We start from the raw sequence: 21,356 nt of genomic DNA, 5'->3' as shown, positions 1-21,356 counted from the left end.
TAAACAAGGGCAAGGACCCCCATCTGAAAGGGTTTTGAGCCAGGGGCCCCACCCCATAAAGATTTGTGTTGTTAAAATGTTTAAACAATGTTCAAAATGTGTCCGTTTTGTCAAGATATTTTAGATCAGCATTTTTTAAAAAGCTGATCTGTACTGTGAACTGTACCGTCATGAAACTGTATACCTTTTCCTATGCAAACTTCTAATAAAGTCTTCAATCAATCAATCTACAAGCTTGTAGATCGGCTATTTTCAAATAGTCAATGTATAGGGTTAAAAAGATCTTATTAACTCATTTGGCTGGAGACCCTCTGGAACCCCAAAAAAGGCCCCTATGGGTCCCCTGACCCCACTTTGAGAACCAGTGTGTCTCCATCCCTACTGACTGTGCACAACATCACGTTCAGCCAAGCAACGTCCTTACGTCACAGACACGCGCAGTGATAGCCGGAAGCATCGATAGCAAAGCAAGCAGAGGAAAAACAAAAATCGATAAAAAAAATAAAAAAATGTCAGTTCTAATCGTACGGTGTTAAAAAGCTCACATCGGGTGGGCTTGGAGATCGTAGCAGGACAGAAGCTTTGGACGTCGCGCTGCTGGTGTTTTGTGGAGTCCGTTTAAAGACGCTCCAGCGGTGGGTGAAGTTTATTGAGTTCCTCTAGCAGAGCAGAGCTTCTTTAGCTGACGTGTGGAGAAGTTGAGCCTGCAAGGAAGCACCACAACAACAACAACAACAACAAACATAAACCAACAGCTTGATCATCAAGGACGCCACGAGCCAGGAGGAACCAATCAATCATCATCATAATAATGTCAGCTGTTGTTCTTCTGATCCCGAGGAGGATGGATATTAATATATTAATATCCTAACTTAGAACTGTGGATTTCTTTCCTTTGTTTTCTTCTTTTTTTACTTCCATGTCAGTTTTGTCAACACGTGAACCAAACAAGCCTCCACAAAGAATTATTTTGGGAACACGAGGAGAACATCATCATCAGAACATTGACTGCTCCTCCTGTCTATCACTGAACTGACAGTCTTCAACATCACACAGTGCTGGATTAGGATAGTATGAATCTGCCCTGATCATTTCAACACAGCCATTATTATTACACCTTAAAGTACGACCAGGAGAGGTAATGATTTCTGTCTGGCTAGAGCTGCTGTTGCCATCATAAACTGACTGGGCCTGCGTTTCAAAGCCTGGTTGGTTTAGCTCAGTGTTTCAAATGTCAAGCAAGCTCTTCCCCTTAACTCTGTAGCACATGGAACCAAATGGACCCTAACGGGTTCATTTGGTTCCATTTTTTAGGCTACACTGTCAGAGTAAATTGACTTGTATGGGTCAATTTAGAGTTTTAGACCCCCTAAAGCAGTGTTTCTCAAATATGTCAAGGTCTCCCCCTTAACTCAGACAGTGTACAAATCAACAAATGGAACCAAATGGACCCGTTAGCAGGGCTGTATTAACCATTGGGCCAGTGGGGCCGTTGCCAGGGGCCCTTGGGGGAACTGGGCCGCATGGTCATTGACAATTTACTAAAATTAAATGTATTATGTTAATTAAAAATCAAACGTGTGGGCCCCTCCTCTGTTGAATACAGGTGCTTTCTTGGCCCACAGATGATCATCATGGCTGTTGACGCTTTTCTATTTCTAGAGTGTTCTAACGTTGTCGTCTCATACAAATCTACTGTGTTTTAACCTCTTACAACCTGGGGTCCCTACAGTATGTCCTATAGTGTTCAACAATGGTTCAAGATCTATTGATCTGTTAGTAAATAACAGATCTACAAGCTCTGAGCTCGTAGATTGTCTATTTTCATACAGCCAAAGAAGGATAAAATAGTGCTTAAGTCTAAATAAATAAGTATGCTTAAGTCTAAAGTGGATACTAAGTATTCTACAAGTTCCATGCTTTTATGAGGTTGTGAGAAACAAATGGAATGGATTGATTACTTTATCAGCAGTTCACATATAGCAGCTAAGCAAATAAAAGGTGAATTATTGATCCCAGTGCACGACGGCGACGGAGGATGATTTCACGGATAAACTTTAGGTGTAAAGCTATCCACCTAAAGTGAGAAAATAAGTGGAGGGCCAATCATAGTCAGTCACGGTGTAGTCCTAACACTGTGACTGACTGGTCCAGATCGACCAATCAGTGAACGGGGTGATAGGCCGATCTGTCTGATAGTAAAAACAGAGAGATGTGTCGGGGTTTGCGGTGGAAAGCTCTTCATGCAATGTAATAGTTTAATGTAGAGTAATGACGCAATGTTGTAGTTTTATGACTTAAAAAGACTACACCGCGGTGGATAGCTTATCACTACCTACTATGGGCCTACTATGATAGAGAGAATAGAAGAATTTACCTACATCATCCCACAAGGGAAATTCAGTTTTCAGCTTAACCCAGCTGACCCCCAGGCGGGGGGTGGGGGCGAGGGGAGCAGTGATAGCTGGAGTGGGGAATCGTACCTGCGACCTCTGGGGCCTCCGGAGTCCTAGGTATGGACACTAACCACTCAGCTATCACTAGTCCTAGGTATGGACACTAACCACTCAGCTATCACTAGTCCTAGGTATGGACACTAACCACTCAGCTATCACTAGTCCTAGGTATGGACACTAACCACTCAGCTATCACTAGTCCTAAGTATGGACACTAACCACTCAGCTATCACTAGTCCTAGGTATGGACACTAACCACTCAGCTATCACTAGTCCTAGGTATGGACACTAACCACTCAGCTATCACTAGTCCTAAGTATGGACACTAACAGTAACCACTCAGCTATCACTGCTATTGATAGGGGCTTTACAGGTAAATCTCCACCATACGATTATTGTGAGTGTTTTTTTTATCACGATAAACGATAATAACGATTATGGTTCCCTCCCTGATCAGAGCAGAGGGATTGATGAGCATGGCCCACCAAGCCACCCCCAGCTCCCAGAAGGCCCTGATGATGGAGCTCAAGTCTCTGCAGGAGCAGCCGGTGGAGGGCTTCCGTATCGGCCTGGTGGAGGAGTCTGACCTGTACAACTGGGAGGTGGCCATCTTTGGACCCCCCAATACGCTCTACGAGGGGGGCTACTTCAAGGTGAGGTGGAGAACTTTGGAAAAGTCTTTGAATATTTCAAGTTTCTATATCGGTGGTGCTCAAACCTTTTCATGTCAAGGACCTCCAAAATGATATGTATTTGGCCACAGACCCCTATCTCAAAATATTTAGTTCCAGGGACCCCCCCCCCCCCCCCCCCCCCCAGAAGCAAAATTGTGTTTGTTTAAAAAATACATACGTATATTGAAAGATTTGCACAAATTTTCACGACTTTTCAAAAATAGCAGATCTACAAGCTTGCAGCGCGGCACTCGGTGCCGCAATGTGAGCTTGTATATCTGCTATTTTTCAATAGTTAAAGTATAAAATAATTATTTTCCTTGGGCCCTAGTAACTCAGGGGTGACTCGGGTGACTGAGCTTTGTGAGCATTGTGAGCTTTGTGAGCTATATTTGGCAAAGAGATGATAAGAGATATGGTGTAGAACAAAATATAGAGCCAACTCTGGTCCAATTTACAACGTCTAGAGCAGGGGTCTTCAACGTTTTAAGACCAAGGACCCCTTAGTTGAGAGAGAGATGAAGCAGGGACCTCCACAATCTTTTCATAGATTCCATATAGTTTCATTGTTTGACAGCACAATCATCAGTGTATTTTGGATTCATGTCAATTTGTGATTTCAGATATTTAACCACTTGAACCGTCAACACTTATTAAAACCTTTCACTCTGTACTTGGTCTGCTCTTTCCCCCCCTCAATACCAAACCTCTTTGCTGAAAACAAGATCAACCAAACATAAAATGACTCTCTTCTCCACCAGTCCCTCCCTAACGTTTTAGTCTAGTTTTTATTTTGTCAATATATTTAGTCTTAGTTTTAATCATCACAGCTTAGTTTTTATGTAGTTTTTATTTAGTTTTTGTCAGTGAAAAAACGTAGTCGTTTTCGTCATAGTTTTAGTGGAGGAAATCAACAGCGCTCCTTGTCCAGCCTTCTTTCCTTCTCTGTATGATGGGTTAGGGTTTCTCTGTATGATGTTGATGGTTGTGCTTCAGACAGTTATTTTTAGCAGTGGGCAGATATAAATGGCACCTGAGCAGAGAGAGAGTTGGTTTAGAAGGGCACGGTGAGACTCGTCTCCTTTTCCCTTGTCTGTCTTTGAGAATCTTGCTCTCCATTAGGCCTAAAACTATTGATAATAAATAATATAAATCAGGGGTCTTCAACAGGGGGTCCGGGACCCCTAGGGGGTCCTCAGACTCAGAGTTACTACAGGGGCTCCTCCAAATCTGTGAGTGATATATATATATATATATACACATATTTTTATATAACCACTTGATCTCTAGTGTCCATATTCTGAGAAATGTAGCCAAAAATAGCAGAGGCGTTGTGAACTTGTAGATCTTCTATTTTTGGCAAAGAGCTTTGGTGTATTGGGGAAAGAGAGCAGACTAAGTACAGAATGAAAGGTCAAGTTTATTAAGTATTGACGGTTCAAGTGGTTAAATATCTGAAAACACAAATTGACATGAATCCAAAATACACTGATGATTGTGCTGTCAAACAATGAAGCTATATGGAATCTATGAACAGGTTGTGGGGGTCCCTGCTTCATCTCTCTCTCAACTAAGGGGTCCCTGCTTCATCTCTCACTCTCAACTAGGGGTCCCTGCTTCATCTCTCTCTCAACTAAGGGGTCCCTGCTTCATCTCTCTCTCAACTAAGGGTTCCCTGGCCTGAAAACGTTGAAGACCCCTGATATAAATAATCAAGAAGCATAGGAAAAAGTTGTTTTGTATGTCAATGAATTGAAAAAAAAATAAATAAAATATGAGCTGAGCTTGTAGATTTTCGCTATTTTAAAACATTGATATATTCATTTTAAATCGATTTATCGTTTATAATATTCTCCATACTTTACAAAACCTTGGATTCAAGTTCAAGTCGAGGACATTTGTTATATTATTCTTCAAGTCATCATGTTGACTTCACCAAATAGACTTGTTAATGCCCATTGCTTTTGTTGTGCCATGTTTACACAGTAGAGTAGAGGAACGCTACTGTCTGTCGGGATTTGGCAAAAGGTAAATGAGTTGAGCACATGTGATGTACAGCAGTATGTCAAAACACAAAATATTTTCACTGGACACTCGGACAGTGACGATTTGCGGCTTGCATGCCAAAGTGAGATTAAGCATCAACTGGAATCAGTATCTGCCGATACCAATATTCTCGATCACAGCGTCAAATCCATAAATTCTTCTATTTATGGTGTTACTGTAGCAGCATTTATATATTTAATGATTCTTCTTAGAAAACATTGACATTGTATATTGCAGGCTGAGGTCCTTTAGTATCTCTATTTACAGTGTGCTACTAAATAGTGCAAGAGTGCCCAAAATGCATCATAAACTGAAGGCTACTCTAAGGTCATTCATGCCAAGCCACCCGGGACTTTTAGTGTGAGGGCTGAGAGACTCTGAACTGAAGACTGTAAGCTCAGAGCAGCATTAGAGTGGTACGTCCTAAACAGATTAGTATCCTGCCTTTAGTCACAGCTGGCGTGTTTGTACACACACACACACACACACACACACACACACACACACACACACACACACACACTGAGCTAGTCGATCTGGACAGAAGCCATCAAATGCCTTTTCATCATTCCACAATGACACATTTCATCAACGTTGCATACGTACTGTACACTGTACTGTACACTGTACTGTACACTGTACTGTACACGTACTGTACACTGCTAGCCATACGTACTGTAGACTGTACTGTACACTGTACTGTACACTGTACTGTACACGTACTGTACACTGCTAGCCATACGTACTGTACACTGCTAGCCATACGTACTGTACACTGCTAGCCATACGTACTGTACACTGCTAGCCATACGTACTGTACACTGCTAGCCACGCTCAAACAGTCAACATTAGTCCTGATTTGACCATGTGATTGTTGGTCAGGCCTGCCTGGCTGGCACTACGTAACTGGCTAACTAGCTAACTCTCATGTCGCTAGAAACCTTGTTTCTCCATATTTGAACCTTTTATGTAAATGATTGCCTTACTTTATTACACCACAGTGTCACAGAAAAGCAGCAACATGACCTACAGGCTCACTGCAAGGTTATTATAGTTAATGAAAACTAGGCAAAAAAAACCTAAACATTAAATTGAAAAAATGTCGTTAACTGAACTAAATAAAAGCTAGAATAAAAAAAAACTGAAATTATAGACACAATTCCCTTGGTTTTTGGGTGATACTTGGTACTGTATGTATGAGTAAATGCTATCCTTTTTTTAAAAAGTTTTTATTACACAATGCTTAGCTTTTCAATCCAGCACCTGAGAAATAACCCAAAGTATAAAAAAAGCTAACACCAGAACTAATAAAAACGAACTAAAACTATTAGCATTTTCAAAAATAAAACGAATACAAACTAGCAAATCTGCTCTAAAAACCAATTAAAACTAGAAGCAGTGCTCTTCCGAGCACAGGTCTCCACCAGGCTGTGTGTCCTGGTGGTGCTACTGTATAATAGGCCAATGTAAAAAGGGTGGCATATGTTCTTCACCATAGATCTTTCATGGAAATCGGACGCTGCATGCATGATTTGAAGCATTGAGTTCCAAAAATTTGTTTTGCTAAAGGCTACCTGCTGGTGGCGCTATAACAGGCCAATGTGAAAAAAGGTAGCTTTTGTTCCTTGACCTAGTGGGAATATGTGTGGCAAATTTCACGGTAATCGCAAGCTGCGTTGATGATTTGAAGCATTTTGTTCAAAAACGGAGCAATCCTGCAAACTTTGGAAGCTAATATTAGCCAATCAGGATGGAATATGAAATATCAGACGGATCGGACTTGATCACATGACTATAGAGATACTGTGTACCGATTTGCGTGATTTTTGGATAAAATCTCAAGGAGTAATATCCAAAAATGTGTTTTACATAAGTCGGTCCAAAGGTGGCGCTATAAAAGGCTGGTGTGAAAAATGCAGGGCAAAGGTTTATCCTTAGCCTCTAGGGAGTGCGCTTACAAAGTTTGAAACTGATCGGTGGAGTTATAGGTAAAACCACAAATCGGCCTGTTATAGCGCCACCATGAGGCTGATTTAAAAAAAATTAAGTGGCTTTTCTTCCTCGGCCTAGTGGGAACGTGTGTGCGCGATTTCATGATAATTGCACTTTGCGTTTGGGATTTGAGGCATTTTGTTCAAAACGGCTCAGTCCTACAAACTTTGGAAGCCAATCTTAGCCAATCCGGATGGAATATGCAAAATCGGACAGATCTGTGTCGATCACATGACTGTCGAGATGCTGCCTACCGATTTGTAGGATTTTTTGACAAAATCTGTAAGAGTAGTGCACAGAAATGTGTTTTGTGAACATCGGCCACTAGGTGGCGCTAAAAAAGGCCCATTTGAAAAATTTAGGGCAGAGGTTCTAGATTGGCATCCAGGGAATGTGTGTGCTCACTTTGGCAGCGACCGGGCCAACGGCGACTGAGATTAGCTGCCCACAAACTGTGAGGACACACGGACGGACGGACGGACGGACGGACGCACGGAACGGACGGACGAAGGGGAAAAACATACTCTCCCCCAAGCCTTCGGCTGGTGGAGACAACTAACTGAATTAGAGAAGAAGTATTCAAAACAAACTAAAACTAAAATGTAAAATGATCATATCCTTGGCTCACTGTGTTGTTGAAACATTATGATGAGTGTGTCTGTGGGTTTTACTGTTACTCATATTTAATCAATGAAAAGTATTAATAAGGGCTTGTGACGAAATAATAACTAGATTGGATTCGTTGGAACGCAGGTTATTTTTCCCTTTCCACAAAAGTAACGATTTTGGGTTTCCACCTTACGGTGACACGATATGAAACAGTCCTCCAAAGACGCTTTGCTGTTGGTGACAGTTTGAGACGAGACCAGAACGATTTTCTCTTTTCTTCTGCGGATGCCGTATCTCTTTCTGTTTTAAATCAGCGAATTTGCATGGAGTTTGGTCGAGCGTAGCGTTAATACCAAGCGATTCCCAAACGGCTCGTGCCAATTGAAACAAAGTGAACAACTTGCAGAGCATCAGCAGGCTTCCTGTGAGGCTCATAGGGATGGGATGATATGAAAATGTCACATCACACGATAATCAAAATCCATTATCTGGGGCGGAACATTTGCCAAAAATAGCAGATCTACAAGCTCACGACGCGTTGTGAGTCTTGTAGATCGGCTATTTTTTGGCAAAGACATTTGATAGAGTGAAAAAAAGACTATCAAGTAGGATGTCCCGATACCACTTTTTGCTGACCGAGTACGAGTACTTCATTTTGAGTACTCGCCGATACAGAGTACCGATACGATTTACTTTTGATACTTTAAGAGAGAGAGAGAGAAAGGCGAAGTGTCGGAACACACAGGGTACTCGGGCGCTTTGTGAGCAGTATCGGACGAGTACCGATACCGCAAAACAGGCCGGTATCGGGGCGAGTACCGATACCACGAGTACCGACCACCAAATGTATGTTGTCTTTCTTCTGTTTCAGGCTCACCTCAAGTTTCCAATAGACTATCCCTACTCCCCACCCACATTTCGCTTCCTTACCAAGATGTGGCACCCAAATATCTATGAGGTAACACCTTATTGAATAAGGCTGATTGTTTTAGCATACCTTTTTTTCTTTTTGCTGTTTTTATATATATACCTGTTCTGGTGTCTGACTGCTGTTAAAAAATCTATCAGTCATTTTGAAGCAAAGCAGACGAGTAGCTTCACCAACCTGATCTTTTCAAGACAGCTGATGTGTAACTTTTACCTTTTCCTGTTCATTTCATCCACATCCCGGGATCCTATTTTAGCCATAAAGATAGTGAAATATCTCCAAGCTTTACAACGTGTCATTACGATACACTGTGGGCTTGCAGATCGGCACAACACTATCAAACTATCAAACAAAAACAACCTACATTGTTTCATAGGAAGGCTGCACAGTGTGTCAATTAATTTGTTAGGGGACTCCACTGTAAAGGTTTACCTACAGTAAGAGAGGACTCCACTGTAATGGTTTACCTACAGTAAGAGAGGACTCCACTGTAATGGTTTACCTACAGTAAGAGGACTTCACTGTAATGGTTTACCTACAGTAAGAGGACTTCACTGTAATGGTTTTACCTACAGTAAGAGGGGACTTCACTGTAATGGTTTACCTACAGTAAGAGAGGACTCCACTGTAATGGTTTACCTACAGTAAGAGGACTTCACTGTAATGGTTTACCTACAGTAAGAGGACTTCACTGTAATGGTTTACCTACAGTAAGAGGACTTCACTGTTATGGTTTCCCTACAGTAAGAGAGGACTCCACTGTAATGGTTTACCTACAGTAAGAGGACTTCACTGTTATGGTTTACCTACAGTAAGAGAGGACTTCACTGTAATGGTTTACCTACAGTAAGAGGGGACTCCACTGTAATGGTTTACCTACAGTAAGAGGACTCCACTGTAATGGTTTACCTACAGTAGAGAGGACTTCACTGTAATGGTTTACCTACAGTAAGAGAGGACTCCACTGTAATGGTTTACCTACGAGTAAGAGGACTTCACTGTTATGGTTTACCTACAGTAAGAGAGGACTCCACTGTAATGGTTTACCTATCAGTAAGAGGACTTCACTGTTATGGTTTACCTACAGTAAGAGGACTTCACTGTTATGGTTTACCTACACTACAGTAAGTGTCTGTGTTGATGTCTTCCTCCAGAACGGTGACGTGTGCATCTCTATCCTCCACCCGCCTGTGGACGACCCCCAGAGTGGCGAGCTGCCCTCCGAGAGATGGAACCCCACTCAGAACGTTAGGTAAGAGATGGAAACCCTCACTCAGAACGTTAGGTAAGAGATGGAACCCCACTCAGAACGTTAGGTAAGAGATGGAACCCCACTCAGAACGTTAGGTAAGAGATGGAACCCCACTCAGAACATTAGGTAAGAGATGGAACCCCACTCAGAACCTTAGGTAAGAGATGGAACCCCACTCAGAACGTTAGGTAAGAGATGGAACCCCACTCAGAACGTTAGGTAAGAGATGGAACCCCACTCAGAACGTTAGGTAAGAGATGGAACCCCACTCAGAACATTAGGTAAGAGATGGAACCCCACTCAGAACCTTAGGTAAGAGATGGAACCCCACTCAGAACGTTAGGTAAGAGATGGAACCCCACTCAGAACGTTAGGTAAGAGATGGAACCCCACTCAGAACGTTAGGTAAGAGATGGAACCCCACTCAGAACGTTAGGTAAGAGATGGAACCCCACTCAGAACCTTAGGTAAGAGATGGAACCCCACTCAGAACCTTAGGTAAGAGATGGAACCCCACTCAGAACGTTAGGTAAGAGATGGAACCCCACTCAGAACCTTAGGTAAGAGATGGAACCCCACCTCAGAACGTTAGGTAAGAGATGGAACCCCACTCAGAACGTTAGGTAAGAGATGGAACCCCACTCAGAACATTAGGTAAGAGATGGAACCCCACTCAGAACCTTAGGTAAGAGATGGAACCCCACTCAGAACGTTAGGTAAGAGATGGAACCCCACTCAGAACCTTAGGTAAGAGATGGAACCCCACTCAGAACGTTAGGTAAGAGATGGAACCCCACTCAGAACGTTAGGTAAGAGATGGAACCCCACTCAGAACGTTAGGTAAGAGATGGAACCCACTCAGAACGTTAGGTAAGACCCCAGCATTTAACATCCTCTTCTGTGTCCCGCTAATCTGCTCAAGTGCTGATGTAAACACGCGCTGCGTCTATCAAACCAGGAAACACCAGGTAGTCTGTATAGGGATCACAAATGAGTCCCTAATAGGTGTTTATGCGCAAAACTGGCAAAGTGACAGTTGTGTGGGCGCGAGGCGTTGTGAGCATGTAGATCGGCTATTTTCTGTACTGTATGGTGACTTGTGTTTGTGTGTGTTACAGGACTCCTCAGGTTAGTAATGTGTTGTGGTTACAGGACCCTCCTCAGTGTGATTAGTAATGTGTGTGTGGTTACAGGACCATCCTCCTCAGTGTGATTAGTATTGTGTGTGTGGTTACAGGACCATCCTCCTCAGTGTGATTAGTAATGTGTGTGGTTACAGGACATCCTCCTCAGTGTGATTAGTAATGTGTGTGTGTGTGTGTGTGTGTGTGTGTGGTTACAGGACCATCCTCCTCAGTGTGATTAGTAATGTGTGTGTGTGTTTACAGGACCATCCTCCTCAGTGTGATCTCTCTGCTCAACGAACCCAACACCTTCTCCCCGGCCAACGTGGACGCCTCCGTCATGTTCAGGAAGTGGAGAGACAGCAAAGGCAAAGACAAGGGAGTATGCAGAGATCATCAGGTAATAATAAAGACAAGGGCTGTGTCCGAAATCCACCCTATTCACTAATGTAGTGTACTAAAATGGGGCTCCGCCATTTTGAACTAGTGTCCGAATGTATAGTGAGCATTTTTGTACCCTAATATAGTGAACTGAAGTATCCCACAATGCATTTGGATTTGTAGTGAGCATTCGATGGTCACTACTTCAGCCGGCTTGAGCTCAGCTATCCACAGTGCACTGCGCGGCAGCCGCTCTCTCGCCGTCTCTCGCGCTTTGAGCACGCACATACAGTAAGCACGCGCACATGCACGCCGCAGGCTCGTCTCTGGGCAGGAGACAACGAACGCAGCTAGCCGTAGCCATCTGTTGCTGAGCAAACGCAACAGAGCCGCTCGTAACAGAACCACCGGCTAAAGAAAACAACTCGTACAAATGTCCACAGCCTTGTCACCAGAGAACAAATGATGAAAAAAGCTCTAAAGTTGTTTATGAAGAGAATATACGAGAATAGACGCTGGAGACTTTTGTTTTTCGATCTCTCTCTCTTTTCTTCCCAACCTTACACAGCTGATGATAATAATCATGATAAATAATGTTATTTAAATTAGCAAGAATAACCTATTTTATCACAAACATGGGTGTATGTCTGCATGTGAGACGAATAGGCACAAACATTATTCATTCATTCACCAATGAATGAATACAAATTTAAAAATATATATATTTTATAGTATTATTTTATTGAATTGTGATATATAAAAACAATTATATAGGCCTATTTCTCATAATAACACCGCAACATGTTGGTATGTTATTTACAATCCACAAGCATTGGGGAGTTGATGTACAAGCTCACAACTGCGTCGCTTCGCCCCCCGTTGAGAGCTTGTAGATCGGCTATTATTTATTGCTCCAAAAAGCCTCCAAGTAGAGCGTTTTAACTGTGCGACAGCCATGACGCAACAAGATGGAGACGGGGTAGTGTCCGAAATGCGCTGATTTGTTCACTACTGTAGTACACTACATCTGGATCCCTCATTTAGGGTTAGGGAGTAGGGAACGTGTTCTGCATTTCGGACACAGCCAAGGAGTATGCAGAGATCATCAGGTAATAATAAAGACAAGGAGAGATCATCACTCTTCTCCACTAGTCCCTCCCTAACATGTTATTTTTTTTTTATTTTTTTTTTTACATGTTTATTATGTTAGTCTTTAGTTATCATAGCTTATTTAGACGGGCTGGGACTTTAATGGATTAATTTAGATTAATTAATTACAGAAAACTAGCGCAATTTAAAAAATGAGTCGCGCATAGTTTTGCACCACAGAACTCATCAGGCGTACTGATCATACCGGTGCACCGCTTGTTTGCTTGGCCCGTTGGATGGGACATTTTCAATTGGAAAACTCACTTGTAGACCAAAATGCCTTTTAATTGAAATAGAATTGCTTCTCAGGTCAAATATTCAAATGCGATTAAACATACAATTAATTTTGATTAATTCATTAATTACAAAGCCTCTAATTAATTAGATTATTATTTTTAATCGAGGCCCAAAACCATATTTAGTTTTCGTCAGTGAAAAAAGATAGTCGGTGAACATTCTTTGTCACAGTTTCTGGTCGACGAAATTATTTAGCCTTATTTAGCCTAAATATTTAGCCTCTAATTAATTAGATACATTATTTTGAATCGAGTCCCAGCCCTATTATTCAGTTTTCGTCAGTGAAAAACAGCGAACATTCTTCGTCACAGTTTCTGGGCGATGAAATTAACCCCCCCCCCCCCCCCCCCCCACAGGAAGCAGGTGTTGTCCACGGCGGCGGACGCGGAGCGTGACGGTGTGAAGGTCCCCACCACGCTGGCGGAGTACTGCGTGCAGACGCGCGTCCCGTCGCAGGACAGCAGCTCCGACCTGCTGTACGACGACCTCTACGACGACGACATGGAGGAGGAGGACGAGAGCGAGGACGAGAGCGAGATGGAGTCGGGCGGCGAGGCGGGCAGCGGCGTGGGCGACGAGGAGGAGGGGGGGGGGCACCACCACGTCGACCGGCAGACTCTACGACAACCAGGACGACTCTGGCAACGAGGACTCTTGATGAGGCTGGCGGAAAAAAATCAATCCACCGCCACCTCCACCCTCACCACCACCTCCTCCACCCTTCTACCCTGACCCGTCTCCACACAGCCCTTCTTTAGCGTGGTGTTATCGGTCGACGTGCGCCCGCGTGACTAACTGGCCCTCCGGCTGGTTGTTTGTTCATCTGGGATTGCATAGTTTTATGGAATGACCCCCCGCTGCTCTGGCCACTCTCCGTCTTGTTCACCATTTCTTTGTTTCTGTTTTAGCTGGCTGTACCTTTCTGTTTCTACACCCATACATCCATCCATCCAGCTGGCTGTACCTTTCTGTTTCTACACCCATACATCCATCCATCCAGCTGGCTGTACCTTTCTGTTTCTACACCCATACATCCATCCATCCAGCTGGCTGTACCTTTCTGTTTCTACACCCATACATCCATCCATCCAGCTGGCTGTACCTTTCTGTTTCTACACCCATACATCCATCCATCCAGCTGGCTGTACCTTTCTGTTTCTACACCCATACATCCATCCATCCAGCTGGCTGTACCTTTCTGTTTCTACACCCATACATCCATCCATCCAGCTGGCTGTACCTTTCTGTTTCTACACCCATACATCCATCCATCCAGCTGGCTGTACCTTTCTGTTTCTACACCCATACATCCATCCATCCAGCTGGCTGTACCTTTCTGTTTCTACACCCATACATCCATCCTTTTTGGAGGGGGGGGGGGGGGGGGGGGGCAGCTGTCTGCAATCTGGCTGTCACTGGCTAGCTGGTTCCATCAGTCCCCAACCACCCCACTCCCACTAAAGGTCAAAATGCTCTTTTTGACGTCCGGATTTTCTTCATTTTATTTTTTTTTGGAAAAGGAGGTGATGATGAACTACATGTTGACGTCATTCAGAACTTCTGATCAGTACACTTCATGTATTATTGACCTTTAGGCTTGATTTGTACCTAGCGGGTTTCGCTCACTGAAAATAGCCACACGTCGTGAGCTCGCAGATCGTCTAATTTCGGTGCGCGCTGCCCGCTCGCAACCCAAGTGTAAATCGGGCCTAAGTCAGCATACGTGCCGTTTCGCTCATCCGTAGAACCTTTTGATTCCATCAGTTTAAAACGCTGGCTCTCAAAGTGGGGTCCGGGGACCGTAAGGGTTCCAAATGGACCCTTACAGGTCTGTACCTCTGAGAGTGCAAGAATGGAACCAAATGGACCTGATCCATTTGTACACCCTTGAGTTAATCGGGCTCCTTGAAATAAAAAAAGTTTGAGAACCACTGGTTTAAAGCTATGAAGCTGGGCTTTGCTCTGACGCAGCGTGATGCCAACCTGAACCCACTTCTATTGATGTGTTTCACCTTTAGACTAGGTGTGTACCCTCTCCGGTGATCCGCTACAGAGTTTCTCTACGCTGGTAAAGAACTCGACACTCTGTAAGAACGTGATCCTCTTCTCCTCGTCGTGACGTCTCCACTCTCTGCCTCGTTAAACCTCAGGGCCTCCACAGACTCTCGCCCAGAGAGAGAGAACCGTTTAACACATGGAATTAATCCTCACTTCCACCTGCCTTCGCTCTCTTGCTTTCTGTCTCCATGGGTGATCACCCTAACCCTAACCCTCACGAGAGGGCAAAACAAACAAACTACAAACAATACAACACCAGCCCTCCTCCGGGTCCCACCGCCGTTCCGTCGACGCTCCAATCGAGTTTCTGTCGGTCCCGGAACCGCCGGGTCCGTTTTCAGTTGTTCCATCATGTCCCTCCCAGCACAGCCATATCCTCCACGTTAACTCAGAGTTAACAACAATACAGAGGATTTAACTCTGCCGTATCCCAGGATTCAAATCCAAGAAAAACGAGAAACTCAAAAGACATCGGCAGAGACTCTCCCCGATCCACCGCTGACTTTGTGTTGTGATGATGGGTGTGAGAATATCATACAACAATCTGCAAGACTTTAAGTACCGAAGAATTGGACATCGTTTCTGTGCCTCACCAAACCATGATGATGTTTGTTATTGAGAGGGACACGGGTAACGTACGTCCGACTCAGCTTATACATTTGAATGAATATTATGACAATGATGTTGGGAAGTTATTTGTGTGTGTGTGTGCGTGTGCACGTACACAACATACTAGTATTCATCTTATCTCTTCAGAGTAGGTTTTTTTTTCTCTCTTCTTTTTTTCCCTTTTTTGAAGTTGGCGAGTTTAGCCAGTTGACAAAAACATTTAGTCCTCGGGCCATACGAGATGTCGGTATCCGAAAAGTGGCAAAGGTTATCATGCATTTCTGAAAAGCTCTATATCTGTAGATTATATTTTGGTATGATAACCCTTTCTGAGACCCAGCTAAATTGGTGTTATCAGCCGCTAGAGTTGGTGTCCCATTAACTTTACTATACAGGAAATAATTAATTAATCTGCTTTAAGTAGCATATGAGGGGTCAAACTAGGAGTTTTTCATGATTCTGAATCCATTGCAAGCATCTGTTTTGCACTAAAAACATTCCTTGGCCACAAAAGTGTGAAAAGTGATGGCTCATCACTTTTCATCTCTAAACCATTATAGTCTTGTGGGGCTGTTTTTAGCCCAATGAATGTTTTTCACGCAAAACAGATACTTGCAATGGATTCAGAATCATGAAAAACCCGTAGTTTGACCCCTCATATGCTACTTAAAGCAGATCATTTTCTTTTTTCTTTTTTAAAGTAAAGTTAATGGCACACCAACTCTAGCGGCTGATAACACCAATTTAGCTGTGTCTCAGAAAGGGTTATCATACCAAAATATAATCTACAGATATAGAGCTTTTCAAAAATGCATGGTAACCTTTGCCACCTTTCGGATACCCACATCTCGTATGGACCATGGACTAATGGATGAAATGTCATCTCTGTGCTCCGCTCCGGTGCTGTTTACGGAGACTGGCACTGGGTTTGAATTTTAAAATGATGTATTATTAGAAATGTCACCATAACATGCTGTACACCAGGCTGAATGAAATGACATGTGACTAACATGTTATAGAATCATGCCTATGCCGATGTCTACTTTGTTGTATTAAAGTGTCACTCAATGAAAATGAATGATTTTCAACGGAATGTTTGTCGTTCTTAAAGAGGCGGTGCCATAGTTTTGTTCTTTTTCTGGTTTTCATGTGTCTAGGAGGTTGACAGTACTTCATTAGACCCCCTGGTTTGATTATGAGAAATTATGAATTCCCTTTGTATTTTGGATTTCTTCCTGGAGGCTGACACCTCGTGGGTCAAAAGTGGCGATCCAAAAACAGTGATTAAATTACATCATATAATCATCCCCTCCCCTTTTACCATTCACCCAACACTGTGGGTGTGGCTAACTTCAGCTGGGTCACCACCCACCATGACCACCAGGCATACTTAATGAACTGGTGGGTGTGGCCACATAAAAACCTAATTTTAACTCTTTCTGTATACTCTTTTGATAAAGGTCCTCCTAGTATAATCATAATACCTGATCATGTTTTAGGGGGGAAATAAATCATGGCACTGCAGCTTTAAGATCATTCTTTGGGTTTCTCTGCTTTATTCCTCGTAGTAGTGACGGTGAGAGAAAGACAGGAAAGAGAGATACGTTGACACGATGCAGCAGTGCCTTGGGGACGGATTGGAACCCAGTCCAGCTGTGGGATGGAATATAGCTTTATTTATGTGGTATGAACTCTGACCAGCTGATCTGCCCTCAACTGAATTCTCTTTATATTAAGTTGAAGATCAGCTATTTTCATCAAGCGACACGGCCGTGCAACAAAGTATATATTAGCTGTAATCCAGGGGTCTTCAACAGGGGGTCCGGGACCCCTAGGGGGTCCTCAGAGTTACTACAGGGGGTCCTCCAAATCTTTGAGTGATAGAAACTTTTTTCTCATTTTTTATATTAACCACTTGAACCCTAGCGTCCATATTCTGAGAACTTTATCCAAAAATAGCAGATCTACAAGCTGACAACGCCTCGCACTGCGAGGCAGCGTCAGCTTATAGATCGGCTATTTTCAGCAAAGAGCTTTGGTGTAGAGGGGGAAAAGAGTACAGAGTGAAAGGTCAAGTTTATTAAATATTGACGGTTCAAGTGGTTAAATATCTGAAAACAAATTGACATGAATCCAAAATACGCTGATGATTGTGGACAACAATGATATGGAATCTATGAACAGGTTGTGGGGGTCCCTGCTTCATCTCTCTCTCAACTAAGGGGTCCTTGGCCTGAAAACGTTGAAGAACTTTGCCGTAATCAATGAGCCTTTTCTTGAGTTCTCCAGTTTGAAAGTCGTGTGTGTTATGGCTGTGTGTACGTTTGTTCAATTCACTAATCCAGCAGCAGAGAGGACCATCATGCCAAGGATATTCAGTTCAGTACAAATTAACAGCCATTACATGTTTAAACTCAATGGAGCAGTGGATGGAGGAGGACAACCTTTATCTGTGTTGGAATCAGCAGCTCTTGTAGGGTCCAGACTCTCAAGTCCAACCTCCAAATGAGAGAAAAAAAAACGTTGTCTCAGTGCCCTGTATGAAAACTGTGGAGGATCAGGAGAAATCCTTTCCTGGGCCAAACCATTAATGGATTTGATGATGTCATAGAGCCGTGAGAAGTGAATGGTTGTTTGAGGTCTTTGGTGATGATGATGATGATGATGGTGATGATGACGTTGTCTCCCCTTATTTCTAGCCCTCCTTCACACAGTACAACAATGAGTCATACTCAACACTTAGACAGCCAAGATTTCAAAGTTATTGCCAGCCACAAAAATCCATTTGTTACCTGCCATCTGAGCCAGGAGTGGTATTTTAGTCACCGATTAAAGTTTTAAGCTACAACTTGGGATAGAAACCGGTGCAAACGAACGCAACACATACAGTAAGTACAGTAGTGTCCATCACTATTGTATTCTTGATGTAAGCCGTGTTATAAAAGTCTAGATGAAGGGGAGATGGTAAAGACATGTTGGGAGTGGAGAGAGAGACAACCACCTGAACTGTATTGATGAAGGGAATGGACAACCCTGACCCAAAGGCTCATTCTAAAAGACTGGGGTCATGTTGTATCATGTTGCATTCATGTTTGTAGGGACAAGACACGATTCATTTAATCAGTGTGTGCGTGTGCGAGAGCATGTTGTGTTTTTGAAATGAGAGCCAATGTTGTGCAGCCTCACAAGGACAGACACACTTATAGGACTGTAAACTGACCTGTGTGTTGAAATGCATACTGAGGTCTGGTGGTGATGTTATTGCTGAGATCTTTGTTCGTTTGCCGTTGAATCTTATTTTCTTTTTTCGTCTTCATTTTGTGTTTTGTGATGATGCAGATTGTCACATATAAAATGTCTATTCTAAAACACATTGTCGCGTTTGTTTTGCGATTTAGCTTTGATATTTGTTGTTGAGCCCACTTATGTCATGAAAGAAAAAAAATACTACCCAGCGATTTGTTTTGGAAATGAAATGATGGGAGTCAGTGCTCGTGCAGTTTCAGAAGCCTAAAAAGCATACAGTTGTTGTGATGAAGTTGGCAAATTCTTTAATAAAGTAATTTGTCAATGTTTAGTCTATGGAATCCCATGATTTCAATGAAATACTTGAGCTTGTTGAATCCATGGGATTCTGGTTTTCATTATTTTATATAACATTAAAAAGAATCAAACCACACATTTAACACCTATTGATGCACTACATCTTGTGCATTTAAAAAATAAGTATTTTAAATTACAGATACTGAGCAGAGCACAATGTGTCAGTAGTTTTAGTAGTAACCAGATTGAAACCTGAGGACATACACTATAGAAACATGGTGTGGTGAATTATTTATTAAAAGATATACTGTATACGTGTGCAGTTGTAACGCACTATACAGGCTTTCTAAAGATGCTCAAATCTGAAGACTTGATTGTTCCAAACTAGTCTGGAGTCTGGACTTTCAGAACTCTGTTGGCACAACCTGAGAAAGACACAAGAAATCATATCTTAAAGCATGAATGATTATATTAATTGTTGCAACAATGAAGACAAGACTTACACTGGTACAGGGTTAGGGTTAGGGTACAGGGTTAGGGTTAGGGTACAGGGTTAGGGTTAGGGTTAGGGTTAGGGTACAGGGTTAGGGTACAGGGTTAGGGTTAGGACGACACAACGACCCTGGAGTTTCTGTCAGTCTTAAACTGCAATTCACAGAATGCTACGCACAGCAGTCCAGACGTTTCTTCCCACGGCAGAAGAATCCAAGTGTCCAAAGTCCTAAAGGAGTAGTTCACCCCCAAAATGACTTTTTTTCCCCTATTGATTACTCCGCCATGGAGACTTGAGTTCAATAATATTTTTTGTTTTTTGTTGCATTCCTAAGACAAAAAAAAATATTTTAGTAAATGTACCCCCATTGATTCCAGATGGGTCCCCATCCGGAATCAATGGGGGTTCCATTATTTTTTTACACATTTTTGTCTTAGGAATGCGACAAAAAACTAAAATTATTATTGAAGTCAAGTCTCCATGGCTGAGTAATCAATAGGGAAAAAAAAGTCATTTTGGGGGTGAACTACTCCTTTAAAACCCATGGGCCAAACTTTATTACCGGTCTGCACACACAGAATAAAATCACACCCGTGTGAACTGAGCGGTGGTTTACCCCCCCCCCCCCCCCCCCCCCCCCCCCCCGTGTGTGTGTGCCTGGTCTGGCCTGGCCTGAACAACAGCGCCCCTCCCTTAACATGTGTGGTCATAAAAGGTACTGCAGGCCTGCAGGCTACATACAGACACACACGCACGCACACACACACACACACACACACACACACGCACGCATACACACACGGCCACGTATAGGAGACGGTGTAACCACCGCTCAAAAACCGTTTCTGCAGATGCAACTACCTTCTGTTAACTACAACCAGACCCTATATATCATCTAAGACCCCCATGTGACAACACATTCTGTAGTACAAATTGGTTCTATTCTATTCATGTACGTACAGTATCTATCATCTGCTCTTACAGCTGTCTGTCCTGACACATACTGTAGGTTTAGTAGCCTGGGTCACAGGTCCAGTCCAGGGCAGGTCACAGGTCACAGGTCACTAGATATGAAGCCTACATTCCAGTGGATCAACACATTCATAACATTATCAGTATTCCAGTGCATGTGGGAAAACAATGGCTTTGTCTCCACCTTGTGGCAAAACACAAAACTACTAAATCTACAAAAAAACACCAAGAAATGTTGAACTTTGACTGTATTATGCAACAGCAAATTGCTAAATGGTAAATGGAGGTTTATTTATAGTGCCTTTATCCAACAATGATTGTGCATTCCATAACATTCAACCATTCACACACAGCATGGCAGAGGAAACCATGCAAGGCAACCAACCTGCTCATCGGCAACTATTAAGCCTCTATCAGAGTCCAGGGTGAAGAGCTATTCACTTCACCGCGTTGTAGTTTCCTAGCTATCACCTAGGCTTTGTTATGTATTTTTAGGTGATGGCTAGAAAACTACACCGCGGTGAAGTGAATAGCTCTTCACCCTGGACTCTGATAGAGGCTTTAGGGGTTCAGTGTCTTTGCTCAAGGACAGTCCGGCTGCCAACTTGGCTTTTATGGCATAGGTAAGATATTTGGTATATTGTTTTTTTTTTTTATTATTGGCCTGAAATGTTGTCTATATATATATATACATTCATGAAACCACCTGTCAGCATTGAGCAATTTATTTATAGGGGCTAAAAGTTTGTCTCATTCACTTACTATACAATATA

General features: G+C 42.9%; 1 protein-coding gene across 1 annotated transcript; it reads left to right on the top strand.

The window, feature by feature from the left end:
* Positions 1-483: 483 nt before the first annotated feature.
* ube2r2 (ubiquitin-conjugating enzyme E2R 2) lies at positions 484-18,870 on the top strand. Its single transcript, XM_080727849.1, is given in 8 exon segments — positions 484-1,138; positions 2,914-3,109; positions 8,649-8,735; positions 9,860-9,957; positions 11,346-11,460; positions 11,462-11,481; positions 13,265-13,492; positions 13,494-18,870. Coding segments are annotated over 7 exon segments (804 nt in total). The 5' UTR covers positions 484-1,138; positions 2,914-2,926; the 3' UTR covers positions 13,567-18,870.
* Positions 18,871-21,356: the final 2,486 nt, after the last annotated feature.

Source organism: Nannobrachium achirus (genome assembly GCF_963921795.1).
Source record: "Nannobrachium achirus genome assembly, chromosome: 6".
Taxonomy (NCBI): Eukaryota; Metazoa; Chordata; class Actinopteri; order Myctophiformes; family Myctophidae; genus Nannobrachium; species Nannobrachium achirus.
Note: the sequence above shows the minus strand (reverse complement) of the source record. Positions and strands in the feature narration are given on the sequence as shown.